The sequence below is a fragment of the Danio rerio genome, chromosome 3, assembly GCF_052040795.2.
Source record: "Danio rerio strain M-AB ecotype USA chromosome 3, GRCz13ab, whole genome shotgun sequence".
NCBI classification, from domain to species: domain Eukaryota; kingdom Metazoa; phylum Chordata; class Actinopteri; order Cypriniformes; family Danionidae; genus Danio; species Danio rerio.
The window spans coordinates 24,275,637-24,297,678 of NC_141023.1; the positions used below are offsets into that span (position 1 = coordinate 24,275,637).

The window sequence follows — 22,042 nt, forward strand, 5'->3', positions numbered from 1 at the left end:
ATAAGACTTTCTCTAGAAGAAAAAATGTCATTACTCTTAAAGGGGGTTTAATAATTCTGACTTAAACGGTATTTATTGGCAAAGCTGTATAATATTAGTCTTAACATACAGTAAATCTCATTGATTTGTAGTTCTTTAACACATCTGTAGTTCACCTGCAATCTGTCAGGAATAGATCGCTGGAGATCATAACACACAAACCATTTGGGTTTCAAAACTTAAATGGTTTTCTGCAATCGGTTTCCTCAAACAGTTAGAGCTAACTTTGCTTACCGGGTTTTAAAGTGTACAGTTTACTTTAAAATTTACTGTAAATTAAGATAAACTATTAAAACTTGCATAAAAAGTAAAGTTACTGTTAAGAATAATATTTTATCACAAAAACCACACTGTAGAAATTAGCTGTAAATTATTAGTTTTCTGTATAGTGTGATTCATGTTTTTGTATTTTTTTCCGCTTACACATTGCTTAATAAACACAGGATGTACAGCAATACACAAATATCTTTACATCTGAAAAAAATAAAGGATTAAAATTTTACAAAAATATTATTTACTACTGTCCATAAATATAAAAGCCACTGCCTCCATGCCTCCTTCATCTAGGGGGCTTTTTTCAGTTTAGTCATGGCAATTTGCATTTGAATAATGTTATTATTAGTAGTAGTATTTATTATATGAATATTTATATTTGTTTTAATTAAAACATTTTTTAGATGTGTCGACCTTTCGGGTTTTGGAGATGTATGCATCACCATATGGGGCATAAGAATAGGCTGTGTGTATGGATATAACTCTTTTAAGTTATTTTACCACACTTTATCATTATTTTTTATTTATTTGTTTGCTGGAAATTAGAACTGAATTTAGAAATAGTTTTGAAACAAATCTTTACTCTTTACAAACAAAAATAATTATTTAGACTAATGGATGTCTTCAGTGGAGTGAGTTTCCTCCATTTCCTTACTCCACAAAAGTAAAGGAGTAAAGTAAAGAGTAAAAGTAAAGTAAAGAGGCCGAATGGAGGAGGCTCATGTTATATGTGCCAGGGCGCAGAGCATATTTTTCGTCTTTAAAATTGCGAAAATGGATTTGGACTTGCCCTTAAAGATTTTACACCATGCGATTTAGACTTAGACTGCGCCTAGATCTTTAAAATAAAGCCCATAGTCTGGGTTGGTGTTGCATATAACGATTAAAAAAAAACAATGTAATAAACTGCCAGTACATTTTCTGTTAACTTACAGACTTATTTTTCTATATAATATTTCTTATACATTATATTATTTTAAACTACTAGAATGTCAATAAAAGTTACTTTGTTAAACTGAACTTTCAGCATCAAAAGTCAACAGAGCAGAAATAAACATGCCATAATGCAATTCACAACAGTAAACAGAAAACACTTGTAAATCAAAAAATAAACTGTTAATTAACAGATTTATTTTTTTATTTTTATTTTTACAGTGTACCCATTACCCATTTTTTTTCTGATGTTGCTCTTAGCTGTAAAGGTAAACATAAATTGATCATGGCTAAGTTAGCTTAGCATGCTAATTGGTAAATGTTTTTTAGACATTTTGTCAAAAATAAGACAAAAACCAGTGTTTTATGTTGTGAGTTTCCATGAGCATCATATACTGAGTGAAAAATCTTTAATAAATCTGAAAAACTTCATATGAACATACTTGAGAAGTATCACTGCTTAAGATATTAAGATAGAAGACAAGTGCACTCCTTTTTTGCACTTGCAAGTTGTGTTCAACACAAGAGAGTAAGATAATGTTGGCATATTAATGACTAAACTCTGAAAAGCTGATACATTATGCAGGGTTCCTGCTAAACTACATTAACATTTTTCCTATTTGAGATGTTTTGATGTCAAACAAAACAAAAATCTCTGTTAAGACAGTATTATCGCTACGATTCTCCATCACAGAGCTTGTGATTGCTGGTTCTGTTGCTAGATTAGCTTCAGGCCCACTGCAGATATCACCTCTGCTCTTCGGAAACATCAGAAGAGCTCAGATCAGTGAGCATTACAACAGGCCTCAGATCAGTTTAACCCTGTTATGAAGATTTGTCTGTGGTGAAATGAATGCTCTGTCCCACTGTGGAGTCGCAATATTGGGATAATGCCCTGATGTTTGTCTGATCTTTTAGTGTGTGTGCGTGTGTGGCCACAGCTGATGGGGTCAGCGGAAGGGCTTGGTAAAATGGGGTGTGATCAGACTTCCACTTCATTACACTTTACACAGACAGTGCATCACAGTAAATGTCTGGTGCAGATTCTCAAGGGCATAAGTGAAAAATATTAAATCTATATCGCCAGTTCATACTTTAGGGATGATCAGATTCATGTCTCTCTCTACACATATTTTATATTTTGTGATGTGTATTTTAATGATGTTTTCTTATTATTATTTATTTAATTTATTTAATAATATTTATTTATTGTTTTAGGATAAATAGATTTAGAATTTGGATAGTAAACATTTATGTTGTGTGATGTTCAAATTAATGACAAATATTTGCCAAATGTGAATGTATAAAGTAAGTATATATTATTTTCCATGGCCACAAGTGTATAAAATAGATCACCTATACACTGAAAAAATGTCATCAAAAGAACGTTTTTAAATTGGGCTAAGTGAAGAGTATGGTCAATTTGTCTTAAAGCAAAAAAATAAAATAAATAAATAAATAAACAAACCCCCTAGGTAGACATAAAAATGTTAGTTGTTCTGAAATTAATATTTTTCCTTTAAACCAGCAGTTTTCATGTGATCACACTGTACTGTTTATGTGCTGTTCAGATTTTCTGTATTTATAATGTGAGTTTTGTTGTCATCTTGCGTGACATTTATAGTCAAACTGAAAGCACCAGCAGATAATTTTCCTCATTATTGACTAACATTATATGTATTTATTATAGTTTAGTCCAATGTATACCTTTACTTGGATTTCGACTTGAAGTTGAACCAAAGCTATTCTATTAATTCAAACACAAAACTACAAATCATAAATCTAGATGATTCAATCAAATAACAATTAAACAAAACAAAAAAAAAATCATTTTTAAGTTGTCTCTTACCTTTTAAAAAAAGAAAAAATACACACACACACACACACACACACACATATATATATATATATATATATATATATATATATATGTGTGTGTGTGTGTGTGTGTGTGTGTGTGTATGTGTATATACACACACACACACACACACACACACACACACACACACACACACATTCACTGGCCACTTTATTAGGTACACTTGTCCAACTGTTAATGCAAATTTCTAATCAGTCAATCACAAGGCAGCAACTTAATGCATTTGGGCATGTAGACATGATCAAACATGATCAAGACAATCTGCTGCAGTTCAAGCTGAGCGTTAAAATGGGGAAGAAAGGGGATTTAAGTGACTTTGAACGTGGCATGGTTGTTGGTACCAGAAAGGCTGGTCTGAGTATTTCAGAAACTGCTGATCTACTGGGATTTTCACGCACAACAATCTTTTGGGTTAACTGAGACTGGTCAGCCTTGTTAATGCTAGAGGTCAGAGGAGAATGGACAGACTGGTTCCAGCTGATAGAAAGGCAACAGTAACTCAAACAACCACTTCTTACAACCGACTTATGCAGAAGAGCATTTCTGAACGCACAACACATCCAACCAATTATCATCATGGATGAGCAGCTGACAAATCTGCAGCAACTGTGTTATTCTATCATGTCAATATGTACTATATTTCCAGTACTTTGCTGAATTTATGCCACAAAGGGTTCTGAAGGCAAAAGGGGGGTCCAACCTGCAACTAGTATGGTGAACCTAATAAAGTGGCCGGTGAGTGTACATTCTTATTCTGAGTGTATATTCTTATTCTCCCCTACATGATAAAAATAGTGTAGGGGAGAATACACTACACTGAACGTTCATTTTCTGCTGCATCACATTTATAGTTACAACTCTGATTGAAATATACTTGCAGACATATGGACACAATTGTCACCAGCAACACACACACATTTTGATATGATGGACATATTTTTCATGGGTGGTCTGTTGTACATCACACACACACACACACACACACACACACACACACACACACACACACACACACACACACACACACTCGCACTCACACAAACATGCTGTCTGCCAAGAACATGATTGGCACATATGGCACAGAGACTTTCTCTCTTATACACATACAAACAACCCAATGTCTCATCATCAAATACAAACAGTGTGACGAGTCATGCTGCTGCACTCAGTAGCTGCACATATGAACCATTTTACACTCAGCCAGACCGGTAAGATCTGCATCTTCGCAAATGTAGTAAAAAAACAAAACAGCGGTAAAATCAGCTGTGGAAGAGATCCACATCCTTTCAGAACAGGTAAAAAAAAAGTGTTTTTGCCCAAAGGCTGATCCAGAGGCACTTGAGCTCTCGGCCAGACAGCAAAGACGAGCTGTTATATTTACTGTATTATAAACATGAACATTTCTGAAGCTGTCAATCACACACACACTCATTATTTCAACTGTGTGCTTTATTTTTCTGTGGTTTATTTTCAACTTCACAGCTGGGCAGATGAACATTAGTGGAGTAATTGGACTATAAATTTAAATATAAAAAAATGTGAATATTAATACAGTATATTCATTCCAAAGGGTTTGTTTTATGGGAGTCTTATAGGTGGTTGCCAAGGTGCCATTATGTCATGTGGGTTCTTTACGTGTTTGTTAGGTTGTTGTTATGTTGTGATTTAGGTCTTTGGGTGGTTGCTATGATGTTGCTAGGTGGTTTACAGAATATTTCCAAGAGTGGATGATTATTAGCAAAGACTGTTGAATGCAATTTTGAATCTGAGAAAAAGTTTACTCTGATCTGTATTTTAAATAATAATGTAAATAATAAAAATAACAGGTATCCATTTGACAACCCCTATAGCGGTTCATACCATTGTGAATACATAATCACACCAATCAGTCCATGCAAAAAAAAGTCATTCAACAGTCTGAAAAGGGCAAATTTAGAGCACTGTAAAAGTTTACAAGACTGATTTCTCTTAAAATAGTTGTTTGTTTCTACAGAAAGCCTAAAAGTAAAGACAAATTAGTTGCATAGTTTGTATAGTTGGGCTTAAAGTTGTCAGGGAGACTCCAGTCTTGTGAAGTCTTGTTTTGGTGGCAGAGTCCAGACACTAGTTCTGTCTTGTCCAGTATGTTGTGCTCTGCTCGAGCACTCACTTTCTGTCATTGTGTGTCTCTGTATGAGCGTCATGACTGCGGTCAGGCCATGCGCACTCCGGCTTGATGCGGGCTCGCGAGGTCTGGTCATGCTTAGGGCGCGCGCTCTTGTACTCATGTTTGTGTTTTGTTCTGTCGGCAGCACGCTTCATTCATTCATTCTCAGCGTCTCAGTCTTATATTCTCTTTATGTCTGCTGTCGTGTGCCAGTTCGTTGTTAATTATTTCCTTGTGCTGTTTTGTCCAGCCCTGCTCTTTTCTGCCAGCCCAGTCAAGTTTGTTTTTGAATTTTTGCTAATGTTTTCCCCTTTGGGGTAGTTTGTTTTATTTTTTATTTTAAAATAAACCCTCATTTTTGTCTGCAATTGAGACCTCGCTCCTTTCCCCACCCACGATCGTGACAAAAGTAAACTGAAAATAACTAATCAGGTTAGAATACAATAAATAGCCTATCCCACAAAACACAGAAAACTTATATTTTATTGATAAATTAGATGTAATTTAAATAAATACATAAATTTAGTTCACTGAAGCATGTATTACACAAACTAACATTATCGAAAAAGTTCACCCCTACAATCATCAATGTATAATTCGCACACTGATTAGCTGTGTTTGATTAGGGTTGAACCAAAACTGTAATGAGTTGCGGCCCTTCAGGAATCGAGACCCTTGATCTAGATCAAGTCACTTTTTCAAACTACAGGGTGTTTTCTTTCTGCAATCTGCATGTCATCATTCCCGTCCACAGCACAAACACTAGTGAGCTACATCCCTGATTTTATTTTAATGTGTTGTGTTTGTACAAACTTTAGTTGACTCACAAGCTCATAATCAGCACTTTAGTCCTCAGAATTATAATTATTTAAGTCTTGCACTTCTTGAAAAGGTCGTGACCCCAGTATTGAAGGCAGTCATGAGCTGGGACAGACGGATGATGAAACTGGGAAAGACAGTTCCCTCATTCAGCTCCCATTCTCCTCTCTAAACATCACTCTAATTCTCCTTCACCCGACAGCCAATCACACCCACAGCATTCCCCTCCACGCTCATTCATCTTTCCTCATGTCTCATTCTCTCTCTTTATTCCTCCCCTTAGGTCTTTTTCCTTCCCTCCCATCTCTCTCTCTCTCTCTCTCTCTCTCTCTCTCTCTCTCTCTCTCTTACTATTTATTCATTCAATTTCAGTCTCATTTTCCTTCTATTTTTCTCTGCCAGGTTCTCTCACCTATTGGTTTCAAGATTCTTTAAATCTCATTATTCTTCCTCGCCCTCAAAGTTTTTCAGGCGTTGAACTCCTTTAACAGAGATTACGAACCACTTTACACTCCAAAAATTGAGGGAAATGATAGAATTTGCTGTAAAAATCACTTCTAATTTGTATTAATTTGAAATACGAGAGTAGTGTAACATTTAATACTTTTATCTTTAATCATTTTGTTGTTTGTTTTATCTGATATTATTGTATATTGTTACATTATTGAATAAGATTTACACATACAAAGATATACACACTTATGATCAACAGCAGTGTTGCTCTTGCAGACTGCTGGAGAGGGGTCTGGAAGCAGACATGGTGCAGTGCAATCTAAGCTGCATCCAATGCTTTTTAATGGGCTCACCCAACCCTACCCCTCACCGTGATGTCATTTGAGTGGATTGTGTCTGACATTGCATCTCTGGGTGATGCAATCTCAGCTTGCATCATAAAGGCTGCATCCAGATACTATTGGACTGCTGGAGAACACTTCCGTTCAACGGCACTACAAATCCCATCATGAACTTCACTCACACACCTGGCCCAGTTTTACCTTAATTGAAAACACACACAGCTGAAGCTATTCAGGACTAATCAGATGGACTATGAACGCAGCACACATACACACATAGTGGCTGAGTCTTGTTTCTGTTATTGTAACACCACAAAGCATTTGCTTGTCTTGTCTAGCCATGTTTTGACCCTTTGCCTTGTTTTGTTGTTTCCGTTGTTTTGGCCTTTCCTGCCCATTCGCCTGCTTTGTAATGTTGGTGAAATTAAGCTTTCTGAAGCAGTGAACCATTCAACTCAATTGTATCGCAGAAAGGTTTTCTAAATCAGAGCTTAATGTGGACCTCTGTTGGTAAAGTGTGGAAAAGCACTGTGTTGCAATCTTCACAACCGATCAACTCATTCATATAGTAATACAAAATTAGTAATATAAACAAATTACCCAATTACTGTAGTATTTTACATAAGGTATGTTACATTACACCCCCGATGACTGTAGTAAAATGCTAGGTGTTCAAAATCATTTATGTTTATCGTATTCCTGCTGGTCTTACACCCATCTACTCATTCCGAATGGGGATTGAACTGGCTGATTCTTGCTTGGAATGCTCTAAGGAGGAGGCTGTAAGAGAGTCTTTTCCATTGCACTCACCAGCTGGCCTCCATTACACACTACACTACAATATGCAGTGGCCTTCTCTAAAAAATAGATGTAAATAATAAACTAATACACTTTAGTATGGTTTAAAAGCTTTTTACTATAAATACTATTGCATTTTAGTTGAATTACTGGAGCGTTGGGCCCTGGCACAGTGCTTTGAAACAGTAGTATGTATCAACACCTAATCTCTCACTATACACTTTACTAACCCACAAGGGTGTTTAAATCTTTGAATCAAAATTCGAGACAGTCACATGGTTAGAGTCAAAAATGAAACTTCGATCATCACTGATCACGTGATTATGGCTGTACGAATCAAGCTCCGGTACACTGCTTAACTGCGAGATGTATAATTTTTTAATACATGCTTTTAAGCCTTGGTGCACAATATCACATCACCACTGCTTTGCTGACTTCGCTTCTGGATTACCTCATGATACTGTTTGCACATGTTTGACCGATGTCTGCCTGCCCATTCTCTGTTTAATAAACTCAGAGAGGATCGTCACTTCTCTTGTCATCCAACTCAGAGTGTATTCATTTTCTATTTGGCTTAGTCCCTCTATTAATCAGAGGTCATTACAGCGGAATGAACTGCCAACTTTATGCAGAGGATGCCCCTTCAGCCGCAACCCAAAACTGGTAATATTACCATCAACCATTAACATTATTATCTATATTTTTTAATCTGACAATAGCATATTGTCTTTTCTTTTTGGCTTAGTCCCTTTATAAATCAGGGGTTGCCACAGCGGAATGAACGGCCACCTTATCCATTATATGTTTTATGCAGCGGATATCCTTCCAGCTGCAACCCATCACTGGGAAACACCCATACATCCTCATTCACACACATACACCACAGACAATTAAGCTTACCCAGTTCAACTATTGCTTATGTCTTTGGACTGTGGAGGAAACCGGACCACCCGGAAAAAAAACACGCAAACACAGGAAAAACATGCAAACTATACAGAGAAATGCCAACTGACCCAGCGACCTTCTTGCTGTGAGGCAACAGCGCTACCAACTGCGCCACCGTGCTACCAAAATACCACTTTTGTTTGTAAATGTAAAAATAGCATTAAAAATAAATGTTTTGATGTTATACATGTTCTTACTTTATTGTATATTTAAATTACTTTATATACACTTATTATTATTGTATTTTTTTCTATTATTTATTCAATTATATATTTCATGTTTCTATATTGTTTGTTTTTTCATTGAAATTTACCAGACTGCAACTAATGAACCAAAATGAGATTTTATCCCAGCTTAGGTCAAAATAAATAGTCAATGCATTGTTATAATCATAAAATTAAGCAATTAATTAAACAATGCTAATTTAATCAGCCAATCATTGTAACCTTCACGGATCAGAATCCCTGTCTTCCTCCATCACTCAAATCCATCCATCCATCTATCGTCCTGTGGTGACGTGGGTTCACCTGTCACGATTCTTCACTGTGTATGTTTGTGTGTGTGTGTGTGTGTGCAGATGGATTGTTCTTAGACACTTGTGACCCTTAGCGTGATCAAGCTGCTTTAATGAGCACTTAATTAAACTCTCTTTGAAGAGGCGGACTGAGAAAACAGAAGATAAAAGAAGCAGCAGCAGAAACATTGGCACAGTGAATACTCTCGCATTCCCAAGGAAAACTCACACCTGTGATGAAGAGCGAGCGTGAGATAGAGAGATAAATGGGTCCCTAATTCTCAGACAGAAGGACAGTGTGTTCTTGATCAGCAGGTCTTGGCTGAAGTTTCTTAATTATGCCTTAATTAGCACAGTTGCTTCGTTAAGCCACTTCCTCTTCCAAGGCTGAGAGGGGAGCAGCAGTAAGACCTCTCATATCCGCAAATTTAATTACTCCCTCAATCCGCTTCAGTTCCTTCACAGGGTCGAAAGGTGATGGCCTTAAATGCCTCTGCTGGTCTGTTGAGGCTTCTGTGGTGTTGTGTGCTGAGCTGTTTCTGACAATAAATAAGATTTTTATTTTTTAAATCTATGTAAAGACACATTTAATAGGGTGAGTGGAGGGCCATTTGAATCTGCCATTATATGTCTTTGAAAACAGGTGATACAGTAGGTTAAAGCAAATGGGTCATAAAAAAGCATGAGAGAGGACTTGGGGATACAATGAAGAAGCATCTGTGTATATACAGCCAGAAAAGCATGAAATGTATACAACATATGTTGAAACTTTCATGTATGTTTGAATAGACACATACTGTATGGAAGGGTCCAGTTTAGATGTTTGAGAAAATGAACACTAATCATGATTGCCAACTATATGTGGTAAAACAGCGATGAACACATTAGATCTGTACATTATAAGGGCCAACAAGAAGACAGGGCTTTAAATTGGGGTCGAAAAGGAGTAGGAACTGGGAGAGGCCTGTTGAACCAGAAACCAGCTGTGAAAACACAAAGGTTGGAGGAAGCAAGGATAAAGGGTAATATAGCTAATTTGAGATTCTACAGATTTGTCCTGTGTAGAGTCTGAGATGGGTTTGCTATAGGCTGTCTTTGCTTTTTAGGATAACATTCCAATAAAGTATATGCTTTTAATATGCATAGGACAAAGTTTGATTCATTAAAAGAAAAGCTAGAAATAATGACAACAGTGCTGGACCAAGTACACAATTTTCACTTTAAAAAAAGTAACTTTAAAACTGATTAAAAGCATTTAATGCAAATTCTTTATATTTATTTTTATTTTGTACAAATATCCATTTGAATTCAGAATTATTAACCCTCCTGAATTTTTATACTCCTGTATATTTGTTTCCCTAATTTTTGTTTAACAAAAAGAAGATTTTATTTCAACACATTTCCAAAAATTATTTATAATAGCTGATTTCTTTTATCTTTGCCATGAAGACAGCTCAAAGTGACATTAAAGGACTTCTAGGTTATTTAGGCAAGTTAGGGTAATAAGTCCTTGTATAACAAAACTCTTAAGAGGGCTGATAATATTGAACAAAATGTTGTTGTTCTTTTTAAATTAAAATTGCTTTTATTCTAGCTGAAATAACTTAAAACAAATAAGATGCACAGATTTGCCTAGTTCACAAACTATTTGTTCAGTTTAAATTGTAAACCAGTTTAACAGGTTTAGCTCCTTCACTACATTATACACTATTATCCTGTTACGATTACAGTAAGTACATAATGGAAATATAATAAAATGAAGCTGATAAAGTAAAATGTACTCAGGTAGTATAGTAAAGTAAAAAAATACCTTTTACCATTGCCTTAAAACCAGTTGATGAATCAACGTCAAGCAAAAAATCTTTTTCTATGTTACTCATAGGCTGGTCAAGAGTATAGTTCTACCCCAAAGTGACATCAAGTTACTGTAACATTGTAATTCTGCTCAAACAAGCAACGTTTTTAAAAGAACCACTAAATTACTGTCAAATAACAAATCTCACTGCATATTAAGTTTGAACAAAAGTCTTTTATTCCCACCTGCCTATTTGAAATTGTCACATACTGAAATAGCCAAAATCTGCAGGGCTCACCTCAGAGCACTGGCAACAAAAACAGAACAGCAAGCAACCCGCCAAGGCTCCTTTTCACCTTAACACTGAACGTGTGACGTTCACGATATTTTCCTTGCTGTTGATTACACCTGCAAGTGTTTGTGTTTGGGCTCAGTAGAGGCTCTGACTCACCGTTGTTGGTGCGCATTGACCTGCCGGAGATGCCGTTGGAGCCGATAGGGTGGTGTCCTCCGCCTCTGTCCACACCTCCGGCCTCGCCTGGCTGCTTCAACAGCTCCGTCAGGGCCCTAAAATAAGAGACGAGTTTGTACACCATCAGTTCTCAGCAGGGTCTTGGCAAATAAAAGTGAGCAATACAAACCAGACACGAGCCCAGGCTAGGGTTTTGAATGCGGTCCAAGTCACGTCGCACTAATTCGAGTCATTTGTCCTCAAGTCTTTTAAACATGGTGAGATGCATCTTGAGGTGAAGAATGACTTGAGATTTCTGTGAACTGTGCAAATTTTATTTATTTATTTATTTAATTAATAATGCTAAACTATGCTCCTAAAAATGAATTACACACTCCAAGTTGTTTTTGTGTCTGCTTTCTTTAAATAAATGTCGAAATTATCCAGTAAAATGTGATTAAAAATTGGGAAAACTGCAAATTGAAACTTGAGGCAAACACTTCTTTTGGTTAATTAAAATGAGCAGAGCTTAATTAGAAAGTAATTACAGCTCATCACATAAGCTTAAGTAAACAGAACTTGTATCTACATGCAAGACTTAAATCAACATGTACTGTACTCCGGGTGTATCTGTTTGTTCATTTAGGAATGAAGGAGTAACAGAGGGTACTTTTACTTGACAACATTGCACTGAAATAATGCATTTTAGATGTTTAGATGACAAGTAATCCTTTTTCACATGAATCCTTACAAATCCTCACATGGTCTTTGCTGTACATGCCAGGCCAGTACATGTTGATGTCACTTGATAAAGAATAACTAAACAAATACAGTACATTCCTGTATTCCAGTCAATTTTGAGTTAACTACACTCATTTGATAAAGTTGACTGTTGAGTTTTATAGAAAAAAATTCTGAGCCTGGCCTTTTTAAAGTAAAACACCATCCATTGACTTCCCGAGAAGCCTATCTAGTTTCTGAAAAACATTGGTATGATGTTGTCTAGCGACATTTAGTAAACAATTGGCAAGCATTACATTACTGAACAAAATGCAAACTGAAAAAGAGGCATATGACGATTGTTTAAGCTTTGGAATTTTAGTTTAGTTTAGTTTATTTTAGTTTAGTTTAGTTTAGTTTAGTTTAGTTTAGTTATATAGCACATTTTTTACAACACAGGGTTGCCCAAAGTGCTAACCACAATCAATGCTAATCAAAATAAGTTCAACATCACATTCATAACAATTAAAACAAAAGGCTAAGCCCTCAACATTGAAAAGGCTCAAATGCTAAAGAACACAGATGCAGTTTTAGAAGCTTTTTAAAAACAGATAGAGTTAAAGCGTGTCTAAAGTGAGGTGGAAGCTTGTTCCAGAATTTTGGGGCGAGAACAGCAAAAGCCCGATCCCCTCTTTGCTTACACCAGGACCTTTTAAAGACTCATTTAAAGATTTAAAAACAATTTTTTTTTATTTAAAATCAATCTGTGACCTAACAGGCAGCCATCCCAGAGAGGAAAGAGCTGGGGATATGTGCTCATGCTTGCGAGTCCCTGTCAAAATTCTTGCAGCCACATTTTGGAATAATTGCAATCTATTCAGAGCATTTTGTCTAATACCCACACAAAGAGTTGCAATAGTCAACAGTGCAATAGTCATCTTCCCAAAATTAAAGCATGGATCACCTTGTCAAGGTCATTAAAAAAGAGAAATTACAACTTCAACTGGTAAGTCGCAAATGGAAAAAAATGGATTTAACAACTGATTTACTTGTTTGTTAAATTTCAGATCACTATCAAACTGAAACCCTTGGTTTCTAACGACAGGGTTTTGATAAGCTTATAGCTCAACAAAACCTAGTAATTCCAGACGGGCAGGATCCCCAATCCAGACCACCTCAGTTTTTTCCTCATTGAAATTTTAAAAAATTAACGACAACCAGGTCTTAACCTTGATTAGACATCTCTTTAGGGAGTCAAGGAGATTTTTATCATTATTTTTATGAGGGACATAAATCTGAAATGTAAAATATATTAAAAAAAAAAAGATATGTCCAAGGATCGACCCTTGCCCAACTCCACGTCAGGGGTTTGGAAGATGAAAAGGTCTGACCAACACTAACACAAAAGCTTCAGTTTGACAATACAATCTAAACCATTTAAGAGCAGAACCCTGAATGCCAACCAATTTCTCAAGACGGGAAATAAGGATCTCATGGTCTATAGTGTCAAAGCTGAAGTAAGGTCAAGAAGCATAAGGATCACAGAGTGCCCAGAGTCCCTCAATAACAAAATGTCATTCATCACGCGTAGCAGTGCACACTCAGTACTATGATATGCCTTAAAACCTGATTGAAAAACTTCATGAACAACGTTAAGCTCCAGAAAGCTCTGTAGTTGTGTTAAAACAGTTTTCTCCAAAATCTTATTTAAAAAGGTTAGTTTTGAAATAGATCAAAAATTGGACAGCACAGATTTATCCAAATTAGTTTTTTTCAGAAGAGGCTGCGCTTGTGTAAGCTTTGGGATACATACAAATGGTTTAAATTTTATTTTATGCATGCACTGAATCTGCTTCATTGCACACTTTTATGCCTTTTAATTTATTCCCATGCAGTCTCACTATTGCACATTTTAATTCAGCTCATTCTTTCATTCCCACTCTTCCTCTATCATTTCCTCTTATGCTTTCAACGAATATTTCATTCGGTCACTGCCCCAGTTGTCCTTGAATCTCTCCTTTTATTCACTATAACTACCATTCGCACCTCTAGAATCCATCCAAATCCCTCTCTGGGAGTTTCAGTGACTGTAACCTTCACCGATTGTCCAGGATTGAGCCCTTTTTTCAAGTCTCAGTGCAGACATTACATCTCACTAACACTTAAATAAAAATCGTCGCCTTGGAATTATAAGGTTCTATCTGTGTTCTAAATGATTTTGAGATATCGGGCTTCAGAGTTTTTGCATTCCATATAGCAAACAATATGTATGTAACAGTTCTTCTTCTCTCATTAACATGACAGAGACAATAAATGTACTCTAAATGTAAACTATTAAAATTCTCTTAAATTTAAACAAACGGCAAATTCTGCTTGGAGTTATAAGGTTCTGTCTGGCAGATCATTAATTGAAGCAATACTTTTTTTTTAAGAAATACTATCAGTCTGCTTCTTAATATAATAATAAAAAATAATATTGTATCAATATGTTGATTTATGCTTTGTATAACATTTATTTAATGTTTTTGGATGAATATTTTTTCTTATTCAAATTAAGCATACAAGGCTGTGCTAAATATTTTTGCCCAGTGCAACTGTTAATTTTATGTTATTCACATGGTAATTATTATTGAATATATGCTTTACATAACAGGTCTCAAACTCAACTCCTATAGGGCCGCAGCTGTCCAGTTTTGCTCCAACTCTGATTAAACACAGCTGATCCAACTACTAAAGGTGTTCATGACTCTTTTGAACACCTGGATAATTTGGATCAGCTGTGTTTGATAGGGTTGGAGCAAAACTGTGCAGGGCTGCGGCCCTATAGGAGTTGAGTTTGAGACCTATGCTTTACATGAATTATATTTATTGAATTATATGCCCCGTGAATTCAATTTAAGGGGCATATAAGCTTCAAGGCTAAATATCAAATTTCTAAATTTTTAGGATTTAAATTCTTCCTAATTTTGTGTGGTGCAGAATTGTTTAGTTGACTCTGATTTTTTTTTCTTTTTGGTCTTTCCCGCTGTCACTGGAGTAATCTGGCTAAATAACCAAGACATGACAAAGAAAACTGATCCTGATTGGTCCAGATAGGTCTCAGAAAGAACTTTAAAGAGCCAAGCTAGAGTTCGACTTGGTAGATAAAACCTTTTTGGTTTTGTAAAAATGTAAACAACTTATAAAAAACATAATGAAAATAAGCATAATGAAAATGAGCTGTCATATAATAAGAATATGTGTACCACTCAATTGTGAGAAAAATGTCAGATAGAACCTTATAATTCTAAGGTGACGAAATCTTGAGATTTGTTCAAACTTGAGAAGTTTGAGGTTTTGGATGTTTTGACTTTTTAAGATACACTTTTAAAATTTAAATGTACTCATTATTTACTCATTCTCAAGTAATTCCCAAATCTTTCTGACTTTCTTTCTTGTGTTGAACTCAAAAGAAGATATTTTAAAGAAAGTTGAATACCTGTAACCATTGACTTCCACAGTGGGAAAAACAAATACTATATGGAAGTCACGGGTTACAGGTTTCCTGTTTTCTTCAGAATATTCTCTTTTATGTTCAATAAAAGAATGAATCTCAAACAGATTTAAAAACAAGTGAATAGCCAGTAAATGATGACATAAACCTTTTAAGTGTTTCTTTTGTCACATTTTTGATTTCCATTTCAATATTTTCAAAACATTTTTTACTAAATATGATTTTTATCCTGAACTGAACCATAAATCTCAGCACCTACATTAAACAAACTTCTCTTTTATTCATATCTATAATTAGATATAATTGTATATCACCTCAAAATATATCTATTTTATATATTTATTGTTTTATTATATTTTATAAAAAGTGAGATTTTCAACATTTTCCACTCAGTAAAAACCTTTGACTATGTGACAATAATAATATGATGAGGATCTCGCTCTTATAAAATACGCCAATGATCTGGCATTGGTTTCCTTTCAGGTAGAAATGAATAGCTCCTTATATATTAAATATATTAATAGTATCACAGATGGGTTCATTACATCTTTTTATTGGAAAATCAAAAGAACTATGTCTGGGAAGTCAAACAAGAGCAGTAGATACTAGATTTTATGAACCAGTCATCATAACTGAAAAAATAATAGAACAGGTCTCAAATTTCAAGTTTTTAGGCACAATTATTGACAATAAACTGAATTTTGATAGTAATGTAGAGGCTGTTTGTAAGAAGGCAAGTCGGCGCTTTAGATTAGATTAGATTAGATTCTTAAGTCTCCTCGGCAAGTTGAGAGGTTTTAATGTTAGTACACAGACTTTAAACATGGCATCATTAATAGAGAGTGTTCTCACATATAATATTGTTTTCTGATTTGGTAAAACAACACAAACAGAAAAAGATCTTATCGCAAATAATCAATCAGGCAAATAAGATAACTGGTCACAAACAACATTCACTGCAGATTCTATTCGACTCCTTTATGGAAAAAACAGCAATTGCGATTTTTTTAAGACAACACAACCCTTAACTTAGCTTTTGAAGTGGTACCATCAGGATGCAGGTTTAGAATTGCTAAAGCCTGAAGAACTGCGCATAAAAAGTAACTTATCCCAATTGCAGTTGTTGTTTTAAATCGGATCACAATTTGAAGTGAATAGGGTGGTTGCCAAGAATGATCTGCAGTGATATGTATAGGGGCTAATTTGGTTTTTAGGTTTTTAACTCATTTTGTTGTCTTGATGAGTGTTGCTATTGTGTGATTGTTGTATGTTGTATTTATGCAGCTGTTGTCTTAAATCCGGTGTTAAAGACACATTTCCTTTTTGTGCTAAGCAGAACGGACATTAAAGTATAAAGTAAACTAAACTATAACAACAAGAATTTTTAGCCTGACTTTAGATTTTTGTACTAGAAATGTATGCAAATTAGTTTATATTTAATTAAAATGGCTCATTTGCATATTTAAGCACAACAAAAAAACTTTTTTACTACAAAAACAATGTGTAATTATAAGCATATTTTACTAGGAACGAATAGTGACAACTATTTTTTTTCCCCCTAAAGTGTCTTGATTTTAACAATAACCGACCGTCTCGATTTACCCGGCAAGTTCTCCAGTGGTCACATTAAAACTGTATAGGTGCACCGAAAGTGACTTGATTCCATTGCAATTCTGAATAATTCTGCTCTGCTGGTCTTTAAGCTTCTGTTATTTCCCTTGCAACATCATTGTCTCCTCATTCACTGTTTTGCAGGCTCAGATTCGGAGCAGGGTGGACACTTGGGACAGTGTCCAGGAGTGCCAGGCTGAGGAGTGTGAGAAGAGTCTGTCTCTTTCATGATAACAGCTAGGAGAAAGAGGCTCTCGCTTGGGCCAGCTCTCTCTGCTTTAAGCCCGACAGATCTGCTGCCCTGTGGATCCTTTCTACCGTCTGCTCAAAGCCAGCACAGGCCACACAGGGAAAATGGTGGTTCACTAACATATGTACACTTCCTGTCCCTCTCTAGCGAGATGTATCATATCCTGACTGGTGGGTGCGAAGATGATTTTCTGGTGATTTTACACTCAGACAGGCAATTGTGGAGGTAAGCTGTTAAAATATTCGTTAAGAGTAAAACACGAGCACTGGAGTGTATTTTGCAAGAAAATTGTTTCATTGCTTCATAAAAATTGATGGTTATTCAATTTGTTACTTTTATTTCTTTGTAGTTATGACATTAACCACTAATTTCGGAGTTGTTTTTAAACCTATTATTATTATTATTATTATTATTATTATTATTATTATTATTATTATTATTGTAATTAATTTGTTCATTTTCTTTTCGACTTAGTCTCTTTCTTAATCAGGGGTCACCACAGCGGAATGAACTGCCATTATTATAATTATTACTATTATTATTATTATTAATTTTATTATTATTATTATTGTTGTTGTTGTTGTTGTTGTTGTTGTTGTTGTTGTTGTTGTTTTTGTTTTTAAGGTATATTTAAATAATAAAATAATAATTCCAAAAATTTAACTAAAGTCATTTAAAAATCTACCCTATTATAGTTATCATAAAGGTATTTGTAAAATAAAATAACTAAAATGTATTGGTCTGAAATATTAGCTATATTGGTACATTAGACTTACTAATTTATTTATTTATTTATTTATTTATTTATTGTTTACTTAAATAAAAAATTGTCAATGTATACATTTAACAAAGGATTTTTGCTGCTTGGTCAAACTACTTACTTCAAATGAGCAGAAACGACCCAATCCTTGAAATTATTTTGGGATAGCTTAATTGTTATATGTTCAATCAACTTAAATTTGTTAAGTTAACCTAATCAATTTGTGTTAGGACAACATGAATGAATTGTGTGGAACTCTGCAGTTTTTATTTGTGTTGGTAAAATATGTGCAAATCCTTAAAATAAGACACATGTACTATTGAATCTTGGATAAACACTTGATATCATAAATTACCAAGTGTATTTTTTCCCTGTTCTGCACTAGGACATTTCTTCTCGTGTTTTTCTTCTTATTTTTTCTTTTCTTGACAAAATATTCTTATTTCATAGAGCGTTAATTGCCACTTTGAGGTATTGAACAGAAAAATTAAATGACGTATGCAGATAAAAATAAAAAAAATATTAAAGTCGATGGGCTCTATTTCAACGATTGAGGTGCAAAGTCTAAAGCACATGGCGCAAAAGCATTACAAGCTTGTCCAAATCCACTTTTGCTATTTTAAGGATGGAAAAATATGGTTTGCGCCATGGCGTATGGTCTAACAGGGTAGTGCTTATTCTCTTAATGAGTGCGAGGATAAAGATTGAGCCTCCTCTATTTGGCCTCTTTACTCTCTCTTTCCTTCACTCCTTTAATTTTGTGGATAAGAAAGCGGTGTTGTACGTACTCCGCCAAAGACATCCATAAGCCTACATATTTAATTTAATTTGTTAAGTGCACAGATTTGTTCCAAAATGACTTTTAAATTCAGTTCTTATTTTCCAGCAAATTAATTATTGAACAACAATAACGAAGTGTCGTTATGAGTTGTATCCAAACACACAACCTGTTCTTATTATCCATATGGTGATGCACACATCTCCAAAACCCGACAAGTGGACAAATCTAAACGTGTATTTATTAAAACAAATATAAATATGCATATAATAAATAATACTGCTAATAATAATAACATTATATAAATGCAAATTGTCATGAATAAATTCAATTCAATTCAATTCAGCTTTATTTGTATAGCGCTTTTACAATGTAGATTGTGTCAAAGCAGCTTCACATAAATGGTCATAGTAACTGGAACAGTGTAGCTCAGTTTTTTAGTGTTTAAGTTCAGTTCAGTTCAGTTTAGCTCAGTTAAGTGTGATTTAATCATTACTGAGAGTTTAAACACATGAATAAACTGAAAAAAGCCCACAACTAATGCGTTTTCTGCTGGACTTTTTACCAGCTTTCAGCTGGTCAATGGCGCCGTTTATTTTAGTTCCTCAAAATAGCAACTCGCCAACAATGCGCCTTAACACGCCTTCTTTCTTAACCAGAACACCCATGAGTCCACAAAGTGATGCAAATAGATTTGCTATTTAAAAAGCGTGTTGCAAAATGGAAAAATTAGGGTTGCATTGGTCTGAAAATAGCAACAAACTGTGCCAAACATGTCTTGGCCTTATTGCGCCCGGTGTATGATAAGGCCAAATGTTGCTTTACTTCATTTATTAATTAATTAGAAAATTATTGCATTTGCTTTTTTCTAACAAAATACTTATATTTTATGCAATTTTGCTACTCATGTAAAGTATTTTAAAATAATTTTAACAATAAAATATAGAACAACACTTTGCAGTCTAACATATATGCACTAATTGTCTACAGCAAAAAGGATTATCAATAAATTCCTTCCCAGACTTAAAAACAACAGTGTATTTAATGTATTTTACATATTCAAGTGACATTTCACATGCTGCAAAGCAATTAAACATTAATGTCAGTTTAGAAAATTCTCTTTCAACTACAAAATTGCTTAACTGAAATGCAAGCTCTCTTATAAGATAATTTAAATAATTAAAAGGAGGTTGTGAGCTGAGAAGGACTTTTATTCTCATTCACATCAATCACCAGGCACAATTTGTTCATTGTTAATAAAATAATTCAGATTTCCACTGGATAATTCAGGTTTAAGAGCCAAAACCTGACTGTAAATACTGATTACAATGACATTGATCTTAAATTTGCATTGTGCTAAACCTAAACCACACACTTCAATTGATTTCTGGTGGGTCTAGGATGTAGAAAAGCAGAGACAAGATCTTTAAATGCATCTCAGAGCACATGTTAAGGTCTCTCTTACACTCTCAGGAGAACGGTTCTTATGTCGTGCTCTCGTGTAAGCATGAACAGATATATAGGTATGTGCAATCTGAGAAACATCTAGACACAATCTATAGACACATCTGCACCCAGCTGTGCTAAACCAGAATACCTCTATTCACCCGCAATTAAAAATTCCAACCAGCTCAATCTGTTGCACCTACACGGCCGGCGGTTATACTACAGAACAGAGCAGCAATCAGTCGTTTATTGATAGAAAATGATCACTGATGAATCACACTGATGGTCTTCTCCTAATGCGAGCGATGAATGAATTTCTGATTAGCCATACATGCGCTGGATTGAAATATCTTAGATGAGATATTTCCAATCTTGCTGATGTTCTCTCAGCATGTTCTCTTTTCATTACAGAAATGTGATCTTTAATTAAACTGTTACTTTTCCGCTGAATCCTTATTAGGGCAGTTGGGTGGTAATCACAGGTGGAAAGATTAACTGCAGGTGTCCCAAATCAGTCTTAAGTGCCCTCCCCGACTGGCTCCTAACTCACTTTAAGACCCAACTGGGGGCTTTTAGACAGGAACTTGCTGAACTCCTTCCTAATCTATGTTCTGTAGTCACTAGCTGTGCTGGGTTTGGGAGTATGATGTATACAAATGCTGTATTGCAGATTTGATTTTAAAAAAAGTGCTTTTGATTAAAGAGTTAGCTCACACGAAAATGTTAATTATGTTACTAATTGCTAACCCTCATGTCGTTCTAAACTCTTGAGACCTTCGTTCGTCTTCAGAATACAAATGAAGATTTTTAGAAGGAATCTGGGAGCTCTCTGAACTTCCATAGACTGTTCAAAAAGTCAAAGTTTAGAAAAATATTGATATGTCTTTGGTGGTTCATTCTGAATATTATCAAGGAAAGTGAATATTTTTGTGCTTACATAAAACAAAAACAAAACGTTATACTTCATTAAACAGTGTCTTCTTCTCAGTGTCAGCGCAGGGTGCTCTTTATGTGTGTCAGACTACTGATGTATACTCTACCTGATAAAAGTCTTGTCGCCTATCCAAGTTTTAGGAACAACAAATCATTTTTAAATTCTAGTTGATCATTTGGCTTCAGAAGTGGCTTATATAAAAGGCAAAGGCCTCTAGATTACAGTTATTTTACCAAAATAAAATATCATTATGCCATGATTTTGAATTAGTTAATTAGGACAGTAAGGTCTGACTTTGCTTAGAGACAAAAGTCTTGTCACTTAACAGAAATAATATAGAATATAAAGTCATGGTGCAGTGGGAAAATAATTATTGTTGTGTATGACTCTCACGAGCTTGGACGACTGCATCCATACATCTTTGCAATGACTCAAATAACTTATTTATAAAGTCATCTGGAATGGCAAAAAAAAGCATCCTTGCATTCTTTGGATTTATCTTCAATGCCTCCTCCATCTTACCCCAGATATGCTTAATAATGTTCATGTCTGGGGACTGGACTGGCCAATCCTGGAGCACCTTGACCTTCTTTGCTTTTAGAAACTTTGATGTGGAGGCTGAAGAAGTTGCCCTCTCCTGTGGTTTGTATTGTATTGGGCAACA

General features: G+C 35.0%; 2 protein-coding genes and 1 long non-coding RNA gene across 4 annotated transcripts in view; 1 reads left to right on the top strand and 2 right to left on the bottom strand.

Annotated features, from left to right (window-relative positions):
• LOC147845623 (uncharacterized) overlaps positions 1–22,042 on the top strand; it is an 807,608-nt gene that overhangs the window by 199,553 nt on the left and 586,013 nt on the right. The window lies entirely within an intron of this gene.
• Positions 1–22,042, bottom strand: part of LOC100535636 (protein shisa-9) — a 121,919-nt gene that overhangs the window by 42,958 nt on the left and 56,919 nt on the right. For both annotated transcript variants that reach the window (XM_087244509.1, XM_087244508.1), the window contains exon 3: positions 11,387–11,502. In XM_087244509.1, coding sequence (XP_087100635.1) covers positions 11,387–11,502 — 116 coding nt within the window. The remainder of the gene's footprint in view (positions 1–11,386; positions 11,503–22,042) is intronic.
• Positions 5,449–8,823, bottom strand: LOC147845625 (uncharacterized). The gene is made up of 3 exons (XR_015480808.1): positions 7,896–8,823; positions 7,526–7,696; positions 5,449–7,490 (listed from the first exon to the last, which is right to left on the bottom strand). It is a non-coding gene; the product is annotated as an uncharacterized LOC147845625 (long non-coding RNA).